This window comes from Impatiens glandulifera, chromosome 9 (genome assembly GCF_907164915.1).
Source record: "Impatiens glandulifera chromosome 9, dImpGla2.1, whole genome shotgun sequence".
Taxonomy (NCBI): domain Eukaryota; kingdom Viridiplantae; phylum Streptophyta; class Magnoliopsida; order Ericales; family Balsaminaceae; genus Impatiens; species Impatiens glandulifera.
The window spans coordinates 21,646,486-21,658,839 of record NC_061870.1 but is presented as its reverse complement, the minus strand read 5'-3'; the positions used below and the strand labels follow the sequence as shown (position 1 = coordinate 21,658,839).

General features: G+C 34.3%; 1 protein-coding gene across 2 annotated transcripts; it reads right to left on the bottom strand.

The window, feature by feature from the left end:
• Positions 1 to 2,392: 2,392 nt before the first annotated feature.
• On the bottom strand, positions 2,393 to 11,561 carry LOC124915086 (brefeldin A-inhibited guanine nucleotide-exchange protein 1-like). Of its 2 annotated transcripts, XM_047455738.1 has the most exons (11): positions 10,223 to 11,561; positions 9,808 to 10,125; positions 8,280 to 8,613; positions 7,277 to 7,699; positions 6,879 to 7,168; positions 6,481 to 6,754; positions 5,885 to 6,384; positions 5,473 to 5,794; positions 5,037 to 5,391; positions 4,160 to 4,800; positions 2,393 to 3,107 (listed from the first exon to the last, which is right to left on the bottom strand). In XM_047455738.1, exons 1-11 carry the CDS (start codon positions 11,245 to 11,247, stop codon positions 2,472 to 2,474), a joined length of 5,118 nt encoding a protein of 1,705 aa, XP_047311694.1. In that variant the 5' UTR covers positions 11,248 to 11,561; the 3' UTR covers positions 2,393 to 2,471. The 2 variants fall into 2 exon arrangements, with proteins under 2 accessions (XP_047311694.1, XP_047311695.1); XM_047455739.1 differs by lacking the exon at positions 10,223 to 11,561 and having other exon boundaries at positions 8,280 to 8,623; positions 9,808 to 9,995.
• Between the last annotated feature and the right edge of the window lie 793 nt (positions 11,562 to 12,354).

Below are 12,354 nucleotides of genomic sequence, written 5' to 3'. Positions count from 1 at the left end.
TAAGTACTTAGCGAAGCGTTAAGTACTTAGCGAAGCGTTAAGTAATTCGCGAATCCCTAAACCAGAAACAATAACCAACAACCAAAAACAAACATGCAAATATAAGGCAATAATCAATAACCAGAAACAAACATTAAACGCTAAACCTAACCAAATAAACTGAAACAGCCAAAACCCTAAAACTTAACATGCAAATATGAAAACCCAAAACAAAAAAAAGACATGCAACAACCAAAAAAAACAAACCTGAGATTTATGGGGAATCAATGAGACGGATAGAGAGAGAGGACACGAGGGGGACGGGCAGATCGGCCTTGTCAAAGTCTTCAGTGAGACGGTTATAGAGAGAGAGGAATTGAGAGGATAGAAGAGGGAAAATGGAAGAAATGAATGTCGAAATGTTTTATTTTTTAAAATATATGGTATGGCGCGTGCATATACGCGCGCCTCTTCGTCTTCCTACGCGCGCGTGCAGAAACGCTAAGTACTTAACGAAGCGTTAAGTACTTAACGAAGCGCGAAGTAACTAGCAGAAACGATATCATCTGCAAATATCATCACAGTCAAAAGAACAATCAATAAGATGAACAAACTAATGAACCAATATGAACAAATATGAACATATATGAACAAATATGACCCAATATGAACAAATATGAAAAAATATGATTCAATATGAACCAATATTAACCAATATCACCAAAAAGAACATATTTAGGGTTAGGGTTTCATTAAGAAATACAAATAAGAACATAAATCTGTTATATAAACATAGATTCGGGGATTAGGTTTCTTATCTTGTAGATTTATGGTTTAGGGGTCGCCGTCGCCGGAGTTTACGCCGTCGGCGACAAACTCAGGAGGAAAGAAAGCTTGAGAGAGAAAGAAAATGAGAGAAATGAAAAAATTTGAATATATATATCAATACTATTTCACTTCGTGAAACGCAAACTCCCTTCACGTTACGCGAAAAGGGTAAATTTGTCCAAAAAAAATTAAGTGGTCACCAGATCAAATATTATTAAACCTGACCACGGAGGCAAATAACCTTATTTTTAGGGTCATTTCGTCCAATTTCCCAATGAGAGAGACCAAAAAGAGAGAACAGGGAAGAAAAAAATGAAAAAATGGGGAATATATACTAAATAATAATGACATTCTGGTTATTTCTTTCGCGAGTATTTTTGCAAACTTTATTAGGCTTGGATCATTTCCCAAAACCCGCCCATTGTTAGTGTTATTTTATCAAATTTCCCTTATAACTCTATTTAATTCTCATAACTTCGTTGCTTTGTGTTTTATTAAGAAAAATGCAGTTGTTAAGTTAGGTAGATATATTATCATATTTAACCTATTTTATCACTATCTTGATTCATTGAAAAATTGTTTAAATTATATTATAATTTTTACTTCAATATTTAGATTTATTTATTTATTTGGATTATAGTGTGATTTATGACCAACATAATAATTATATATATATATATATATATATATATATATATATTTAAATTGTTCATATTTGACATCTAAATCATAATTGGTTACAGTTATTTTATATTATTTATTAACTAATTTCTTATGTTTAAATTTCAATTAAATTTAATTATAATTAATTTCTTATAAAAAATAATTATGTCTAAAAAATAATTTCAATACCAAACAATAAAAATTAAGTTATAATCTAATTATAATTCAAAAAATCCTTTTTATACCAAAATCCTATATATCAAGCCATGATCATTATTATCCAAAAACAAATTTATATAAAATAATAATAATAATAATTGACTTTTAATGTAAAGATTTTCAAAGAACCCATTTAGATTTTTTTTTCCAGCATAATTATTCAATGTCATTGTTCTGAAACACGTTACAACCCAATTTTTTTATTTTGACATTTCGGTTTGACCGGTCCAACTTATAGACAAGATTTTAAATTTTTTTTCTGGAATAATTTACAAGTGAACACTGGCTGTAATAGTTTGTCACAAATCTTGGATTTAGCGCCAGAACCTTTCTTAATCGATATCGAGTCGTTGTGAAAGACAATGGTCTCAACATAGATTCAATTCCTTTGAAATCAAACGGTAGCGAAATGGAACCAAAAAGCTTCTTTGTACTAAACCCTCCAAACGATGTATAAACCTCAACTTTCAAATAACATGATTTTGATCATTTATAGGGAGAGGAGTGGTTTGCCATGCAAAACCCTTGAGCTTGATTTTGTCGAAAAAGGATGAAGTAAGATCAAATAAATTTTGGCATCAGAGTATCACTCAGTCATCTGATAAACGAAATTATTTATCAACTATATAATATACTGATCATATACAGTATATTCATTTTATAAAATCAAACCTGTGGTGTTACATTTACTAAATTAAAAATAATAAAAAGGAAAAGATTACCAAAAAATTTATGCAAATGATATGGAAAAACATAACTATACTACTACAACAACTATTCCTCTATAATTCAACCACACAACCACCAATTAACAACGGTCCTATTCGCGACTCAAACATCGAACTTAAAGCACGTTGAACTTCTCTCGAGCTATGCTCACTCCTAACAAGATCCACAAGAAGTGGGAAAATTTCTGAAACATATTTCCTAAACGATTCGCCTTCCAAACTGCTAATCGCCTGCAAAGTCAACACGATCAATGGAGTCCTGGCAGCCAGTTCTTCCCTTTTCACAGAACTCAATGGAAGTATCCAATGAACTACTGTTAATGGCTTATTATCTGATCGTGATAGCGATTGCGAAAGCGATCCAGAACAGTTCAAGTATGTTTCTAAAATCTTTTTGCAGACGGAAACGAATCGAATTTCCAAATTTGTCTTCTGAGATAGAGACGGATTGTTGGAAATTGAATCAATGAGGAAATTTAGGTACCTTTGGAAGGATTCGTTTTCAAAGTGAACAGTTGGCGGCTCAGATATGTCGAGAGATGAACATGCTTTCTGAAGTTTGAATTGTAGAGTTGTGTCGGAATTTAGGTTGTGGGAGTGAGATGATACTAGTGAATATACGTCTAGAACAGTCTCCATGTTCTTAGGCGACATCGATTTCCGATGGTTCCTACATAGATCTGTTATAACCTGTAGTTTTACCAAAAAAAAATATTTGTTATATAACCTGCAAAGGAAAAGAAAAAGAAAGGCTATGTATACATAATTTGAATTAAGTTATTTAAATCACTTAATTTTTCAGATTTAACTAAAATTAAGCAAAGACATCTGGCTGCTAAGCTTATGAATGACTTGTAATAAGTTTTTTATGTGGTTTTTTTTTAAGGTTATGAAACCAAACTATTGTTGGATGAAAAGGTGGGGTTTTTTTTAGATTATTTCAGTGAAATGACTACAATATTTTTTTGGGTATTTAGAATTTATAAAAAATAAGGGTATTTTGGTGTTTTAGTTGATGAATTAAATGATTTGGTTATTGAAAGAATAGGTGATGTGATGATTGAGGGATTTTTTGAAAAAGCCCAAAATCAAACGAGCTCCTAGAGATCTCATTTGATCTAGGAAAGGATTTTGGTTATTTTATTAAATCTATTACTTTAGAGATCTCATTTGATCTAGGAAAGGATTTTGGTTATTTTATTACATCTATTACTTTAGAGATCTCATTTGATCTAGGAAAGGATTTTGGTTATTTTATTAAATCTATTACTTTACTGTTATTAAATTTTAAGTTTAAATACATAATGACATTTTAGTAATTCATTCTAAGAAGTTCTAAAATAACTCACTCTTTTATCAAACAAGGTTTTCTAAAAAAGAGTGACAAAAACCCAAGATCAAACAAGCTCTAAGAGTCTAAAAGACAATTTTAATCTTCAAAAAAAAAATCAAATTTCGTCATTATACTACCTTAAGAATAAGTACTTCAAATCTATATATTTTTTCATTTGGTTTGTTCAACATGTAGTTTTAAGAGACTAACTTATTCAAATCTTAAAATTCAGTATTCTAACATTTAAATTTTAGTTTTATGAAACATACCCTAATTTTTCAAACGGAATGAAATGGTGTTTCCAGATGACCCATTTATCATGTCGGACATTATTTTGTTCATATATATATAAGGTAAATGTAAAGATTAAAGAAATAAATAAGTGCAAAAAGATGGAGAGAAAGATGACCTGCAGTATGAGAAGCTGTGTAGTTATATGACTCTTCATTCTGGAAACCACATATGCTGCAGTTTGAAGATTATCATCCTCAGAGTCGTCATTGGTTAACTCATTATCAGAATAAAATTCCGAGTCCCTAGAAACTTCAACAAGAACATCTATAGAATCCATAGTTTTCGCAAGTTTCAAAAAGCCGGAGAGGGACGAAAAAGCAACATCTTTCAAAGCGATAAAGATGTCGCCCCATTCATCTTCAGTTAGCCTATCTCCCAATTCACTAGTCAGCCGAATCAAAGCGGTCACCCCTGTGCTTCCAGGACTTTGCCCTGGACTTCTTATGAAACCTCCAAAAATCGACACCATTAATGGAAGTTGAGACCTCATTAAGTCGAAGAAACTAATAAATAGGTCCACTAGACACTCAACTGCCACCATACAAGTTTCTGAATCCCATGTATTATTATTTCCCCCCTCAGGCTGTGACGATCGGTCATGCATGAAACTGAACATAGGGAAGACTATAGAGTTTAGTATACTCTCCCAGAATTCTGGGGAAAATATATGGCCGTGATCCTTTAAGATGTTGAAAAGCACCTCCAATGAACTTTTTCTGATAGCGGATCTTGGATCCGATGTAAGCGACGATAAACCTGGTTTATGAATTTTGAAAAATAACCGCAACATTCTCAGTAACAAGCCTGCAGACCAAATAAAATGCCAAAAACACCTTCCCAGGCCTTGTTTGATTAAATATTAGATACAAAGGATATTTTAGTCATTTAACTAAATGAATCCCAAATAATCCATTTTTTCATCCGAAAAAGAAAACAAATTATTTGAAAAAAAAGGACCAACATCAAACAAGCTCCAAAAATTAAAAGATTACCTGTTAGCAAAGGAATCCAGAAGGATGTATGATCATGGTCATGTGTGGACTTTTGCCCATCCAAATTATTATCGCATTCTGCGGAAACTGCTGAATCCTTGGGCTTGTCTATGCTTTCAAGGCCCCCATCTGCGAGTTTGACAGCACAAAACCGTAGAAAAGCAATGGCATTGAGACTGACATCGCTGTTAAATTTACTATTGGTGAAAGTGATGAGGCATTTCACGCAGTCAGTGAAATTGACTGCCTCTGTTTCCGTGATGTAAGGGAAATATTCGCGTACTATCTTTTCCATTGTTTCGAATGCTAACAATACGATATTCTTCCTTTCATCAGCTGCAGCTGCTGTGAATACCTGCAGAGGAGAGATGAGATAACAGTCTAGACAACTTCAACATCTAAAATCATCCTTAAAAAGACATGACATTTTATTTACCATAAAAACACTCTTCCACCCAGACTTGACATTGTTGACACGGCTGAGAACCATCTGGGAAATACATCGCACAATTAACTCCCTAATTTCAGCAGAGTTGCTGTTCTGCATGATTATCACAAAGGGCCTAAGAAATTCATTTTGAAAATTATAGTTCGCCAACTCTTCTCGTTCTAAGAACTTCATGGCAAGCTGGCGCAATGAGTCCATAACAAAGATTTCAACCGAGAGATTCTCTGACAAGCCTACATTCACAAAAAAATCTGACAGAACACTCCATATACGAGACCAGACCAATCTGATTCGGCTCATGTTGTAATGTCTGACAAAGAAAAAAAGAAATTGAATTCCATGTCAAGTTTACAAAAAAATAAATATTAGAAGAAATTTAAGGTGTCGGGTCAAAACTTACGCGACTTCTACAATTTTAGTGAGGCTGAACACACGAGGATCTGTAGGAGATTGAAGTTCCGACATTGAAACCTTACAAAGTGCCTTCACAAAAGCCACAATCGCTTCACTGTTCAACCGTTGACTATGTGCAAAGATATGGTTCAGCTCAAAACTCCCAATTTGATCAAGTAAATTCAAATTTGAGATGAAGTTAGTCATCTGTTCTTGAGTTACCAGCCCTGAAGTATTATTAACTCCACGAGTAGAACTGTCATATGAACCTCCTCTAACAGCAGCTGCCATAGCCGGATTCTGTAAGGTACCCTTCTTCTTCAGCGATGGATAGCCAGTAGTAGTTTTCTCTTCCGTCTCCAAGGTTTGTGCAGTAAAAAACGATGAATCAGACGGTACACCTTCTCCCAATAATTGTAGATGCTCAAACCGGGAAAGACAAGTTAGGATATGCTCCCAAGCATCCTGAAGATAATTACCATCTTCAATGGCAATCGACATTATAGCCTGATCAAATTAGGAAAGCAAAAACAGAATTAAATCATTTTTTTCTTTTATTAGTTTGGATAAGGGGCAAAAAATGTACAGAAATGGTCACACCACCTTAACAGCATCAACGTTTTTCTGCTTCATATCTGCTGCACAGTGGAGATAAGTAAACTTTGCAACCGTTGTGACAAAAGCATCTCTCTGTGTTTGCATTCCTGTTACAGCCGTAACATGAACAGCATGTCTGAAACCCTGTAAGCAATGAAAGGTAGCTGCTCTGTCATCACACTGGTCTAGAGTCATACTGAATGCAGCCAGCATAGGTCCCCAGCAAACCTCCATCATAAACCTCAGTATTGCAGTATCCGCAACAGCATAATAAACAGACCTAAAGAAAGATAACATACAAATATATATATATATATATATATATATGTGTGTGTGTGTGTGTATTAGAACCAAGTTATAAGGTATAAGAAAAAATTGATCTTCAGAATGAACATTTTACTTACTCCGACTTTCCTGACTTTGCCTTAAACTGCTCTTGTATGTGTTTCACAAGAAGTCCATTTGCACCCACTGGTTTTTCTTCAGTCTGTTTCCAGACTAGATTGAGTATTCCATCTAATCCAAGAAGTTTATTTAGACTGTTGTTGTTCTTGCTTTGTGGAGCAGAAGAATCAGAACTCATCCTAATCTCATTCTTTACAATCTGATCATATATAGCCACCAAATACTCTTCAGGCAAGTCCTTTCCATCATTGATCCCTCTGTTATTCCGAATGAAATCAGCTTTGGTCATCTTCATAGACAAAAAAATAAATGAATCCAAATTAAATTCATTCAGATTAAAGAAAACGGACAAAAATAGAAAGAAAGAAAAAAAACAAGACGAACAGGAAAATTTTACCTTCTCTTTCACCATACTACTATGTGCATCAGTATTAAGCAAGATTACAGAGTAAGCCAGAACGTAAGCCGTATCTGCACTAGAAAAAGATTCGGGATTGCATTTGCAAAATCTCTCTGCAAACTTTTCCATGATGCGGTCAATTTTTTGTGCCTCTCCTGGTAACCGGAAGCCACTCAAGAAATATCTAATTGCTTCACCAAAGGCCCTTCCTTCAAAATTAAATGAATCTACATAAGCATGCATTGTTTTCAAGGGAAACTCCTCCCTATCACCCAGATAATCTCCTATCATTGCTTCATTGAGGCCTACTGTATTTTTTAAGAAAGCAGCCACTGCTTCAGGAGAATCACCAACTTTTTTTGTGCTTATCAAATATTCTATGCCCTTCGAAGGTTTCCTATTGAAAAGGGATACACCTTTCTGCATTTACACAGGAAACATCATACAATTTATGTCAAACTTGCTTGCCCATTTCTTTCTCAGGGAAATATACCATGGGAAGAGAAAAGAAGATAACAAAATAACAAATAAAGGATACAGCTAAAACAACCATCTTATTCATGCCAAAATATTATTTCTCCTCCAAATGGGATCACATATGGAAATGGTGTATGTGAACTTAATGAGACTCATATCCATAAATTCATTGGTGGTTGCTTGTGTGATCTGGATCCAGATTAAAAAACAAAGGTGTTTCCAAATAGGATCCAACAAAAATTGAAGAAGAAACTACAACTAATCCAAGATTCTCTTTTACTTTTGGTCATGAAAAGATCAAGAGTGTATAGAGTAACTCTATACATCTCTTGATCTACTCATGACACTTCCCCATAATAACTAGGAAACATATACCAGTTTTTCGAGAGCAATTGAGAGAACCTTTATTTGTTTGCTAAATAGACTTGAGGAAGCAGATATTTTATTAGATATTAGCTGCAAAACATAGCCTAGCTAGAGAATGCATACATAAATATATTAATTGTTATGATCATTAGTTAACCTGAAGCTCCAATTTGTAAGCTCGGCGTTGCTCCAAGAGTGCAGCATCTGAAATTTCTGAATTTGCTTCAGTATTTAGCTCTGCATCAACTAGAATCCCTTCCTCTCCAATGCTGGCCATGTGACTAACAGAAGAACTATCTGAGAAAGAACCTTTTAATGGACTGGAATCTCGAATTTTGAGTTGTTGGTCCATCCAAGTTCCCATTGACTCAATAACTTTGACCAGGCAATTTACTGACTCAAGCCGAAATGTAGCATCCTGAGAAGAAGAGAGGGTAGTTGTTGAACCAGGAGGTGGACCCAATGCAGTTTTCAACAGACCATTGATAGTCCTGCAAATATCTGAAGGAATTAAGAGGGTTTCAATACAGTTGATACAATGATGATGATGATATGCTTGGAGTTGAACAAAAGAGTAGAAGAAGCACATATTAGGAGAAGTCACTATTTTCAAATAACTGAATCGTTCTGGCGGAGGCCAAAAGAAAAACTGAATTGTTCTAGAAAATGAATAAAGGTAATTAATTCAGCATATTTCAAAAAGACCATGGGAAAAACAAAATCAAAAGAAGAAATTCCTCCAGAAACTGATATGAAGTTTGATCTCCTTACCACTCTTCTCTCTAAGGTTGAAGCACGATATGTGTTTCGTACCACTTTTAAAACTCTAAAAAGCAACACCTCCTCAATGAAGAACTAGGGAAACAGGAAAGGCTAGTGCAATAACTGAAATAAAAAGGTTTTGCAATGGAAAAATGTAACAAGTTTTTTTCTTTAGTTATGATACTCATCTAGGACTCATCAATTTATGATCAATAGGAAACAAGTGAAATTTCACAATTCCTGTATTAAAGAGCATATCATTCTTGATTAATATAGATATTTTTATTTAGACCATGTTTCATTCTCTTGAGAAAGCGAGCACAACATCCCACCATCATAACCCTTACTTTAATAAAGGTGTTTTTCTGCAGGAATAGGAATTCACACCTCACCTTTCAATTTCAATACTCTTTTCACTTGATGTACAGTGGGTGGGTTAATTAATTTTACATTTGTCGCACAACATTCAATTTTCAAATCAAAATCAATGACCCCATTTGAAAACTTTTTAAAATTTTGGTTCTGTGTAAACAACCAATAGTTTGTTGACATAGACTAATTTTAGTTACCAAACATAATTTCCTCCACATACGTTTATGGATCAAAATTTTGAGTATCCAAGTGTTTCAAAATGGGGCCTATATTGTAGGGTCGAAGGAAAGTAAATGGTCAGTTTGAAAAACAATCTACCTAGACCAATACTTACTAAGTGCTCTGTCCTTCCAAAGAATCACATTTTATAGTAGTTAAATTTCAAGTAACACATTCAATTGATATTTCCGCATTATCGTTTAACTGTGTACTTGGATTGACATACAACACTATAAAGATTAAAGGGACACTGGACAAATTTCATGCATCACAATCATACCCTTCTTGAGGCAAGAGAATGATCAAAATAGTGAAAGAAATACCAGAGCTACCTTTCAAATAAGTTTGGAGCATCCACATCACAATCATAGTTGACAAAAATGTCCATAATAGCCTGGGAATCTTGGGATATCTTTTCAAGAAAATTAAGAACAGTCATCTTCTGTAAGAAACTAGGCTGAAGTATGTTCTCAAGGACACGAAGAATAAGCATGGGAAAGAAGATTCCAATTTCTGCTTTCAATCCTGCCCGGAATTTTGTTAATAGGCTCTTGAAAATAGAACATAGAATTTGGAAGATAGTCATAACTGACAGTGCACTGTTCTTTAACAACGATAAGCAAAGGTATTGCTTGATAGCACTGTGAAACCTGCAACACGAATATGATTAACATTTTGATCATTATAGTCATTTCTGAGATTGAAATGACAACAGGAATTGAAAATTGAATGAATCAATCAACTAACCTCTCATTGTTCCGCCAAACAGAACCAGCATCGTCAATTATCACCTTTAGCAGTTCCAAGGACAAAATTTTCCCCCTGAGAAGAATTTCATCATCATTCTGATCCTGCGCAGAGAACTTCATTGATAATTTGCACAGATTCTTGAAAAGAAGAAAACCATCTTCTCTAATCTTTGTTGTTGTCCCACCAGAACCAGCTCCATCCATCTCACCATCCGCTTGATTACCCTGACTGATTTCTACCTGAGAAGTATTTGTGGAAGCAAGTGATAGTGCGAAAGGTTTTGAATCAGGGTCTACTTTCACTTCCACAACCTCAGAGATAAAATTCTGAACAAAGTGGATCGAACTTCCTTCATTCAAATTCCTATCCGTAAACTCCAATAGCTTAGAAACCGACACCGTTTTGAAATCAACCAACATTGAATCTTCTTCAACCCTAGCAAAAATAATTACCACCATCTGAGCCAGAACCGCTTTCGCACAAATCTGATTCGTTCCATTAAAGCCACCAAGATACACGTTATAACAAGTTCTAACAATGTTGAGCAGGAAATCGCCTCTGATCAGGGTACAAGGAGATCGAACAGCAGAAAGCAGCAGCTTAAGTACAGCAAGCTCAATTGCCTCATCACCAAGACCACTGCATTTACACGCAGATTCAACTATGCGAAAAACAATGGAAGCAGTTGTGACATCGATCTCGCAGCGGATAAGACCAAATGAGAACAATCTAAAGAGACAGTCAAGTGCAGGCTCAACGACCTTAGCTGAACCAGAGTCAAGAGCCATGAGCAATGGTTGAAGTACGAGTTCTGCATCGGATAAAGAGAAGCCGAATAAAGGAGAACACGAAACCGGATCGGAAGAGTCGGCAAGAGTTTCAAGCTTATTAAGCGCGGATTTACAGGCAGCGACAAGGTGAGAATGTTTTCTCCAGGCTACATTCTTAACGATCTTGTCGAGTGATGGCCCTAGAACCCGTCCACAACGGGAAGGACCGCCTAATGTCTGCGATGCTAACATCTTTGTCTACTCCCCTCCGAATAAGCCCCAAAAGGAAGGAGAGCAGCAGAGAATGAGGCTAGAATCGAAGCATGAATTGGAAAAATCGGAATATAGAAAGGGGATCGAAGATGGAGAAAGTAAGATCTGTGAGATGAAGCGTTTCCAGATCGATAATTCGTCCTCCTATAATGTTATTAGCTAAAGTAGCTAGCTAAATGTAAATCTTTCTCTGTTTCATTCAATTCGGCAAGAACAAAGATGGGTTTTGATCTCAGTCTTCAGTCTTCACCGTAATGAATTTGGCTTAGGCGAGAAGAAGAAGACTCGTCTAATCTGATCAATTTTGATTTATGAGATTTGATGATTAATTAGGAAGAAGAGGAAGAAGAAGAAGAGGGTACCCTCAATCTCAAGCATCTAATTAATTAAAAAAGTTTATCAATTTAATTAAAATTTGACTTTTACTTAATGAATTAGTTCAATTAACAACTACTCAACTCCATTTTCAAGAATTTTCAAAACAAATACTAGTCTATTATTAATATGATAATGATAAATTTTTAGCTTGTATTTGGTTTGACTAAAGATGAAGATGGTATTTTTGTTTAATTTGAAAAATAATAATAAAATATATATAAATTATAGTAAATTGTATATGTTATAAAAGGTGAAATAAGCAAATCACATACTTTTAAATTGTGAGAAGGTGAGTAGTATATGAAATCTTTATGTGTAGTATGATTAAGATTTTTTTTTGATGATGTTCCGAATCTTTATGTAGTTGTTTAAAAGTTTTTATTGAGTTACTCATATGGCATGCCTAAATATTTAGATTATTATCATAATTATTTTATAATAAATTATCTGGTTTGAGAGAAATTGTCGAATAAAACTCCTAAAAGTATTGATTTGAGATAAAGTTTGTTTTATTTGATCGTAGTCATTTGGCGTATGTCATTCATGATACTAGGAGGACTTTGAAATTTGTTCAAAAAAGTTGGTAAAATCGGTTGTAAACACTTAAAACTCTACATACCAAATTTATAAAAATTAAAATAATTAACCTCAAATCCTAATCAATTAACTAATTTGATTAATTATTATAATAATTAAATCCTAAATTAA

What these genes read in the sequence shown, in the direction of transcription:
- LOC124915086 (XM_047455738.1), bottom strand. Translation starts at nt 11,247, where the DNA reads ATGTTAGCATCGCAGACATTAGGCGGTCCTTCCCGTTGTGGACGGGTT. An exon ending in GTTTGGCGGAACAATGAGAG is followed by an intron (nt 10,126 to 10,222) that starts GTTAGTTGATTG and finishes TTCGTGTTGCAG; the next exon opens with GTTTCACAGTGCTATCAAGC. An exon ending in CACAGCTTCTCATACTGCAG is followed by an intron (nt 3,108 to 4,159) that starts GTCATCTTTCTC and finishes GTAAAACTACAG; the next exon opens with GTTATAACAGATCTATGTAG.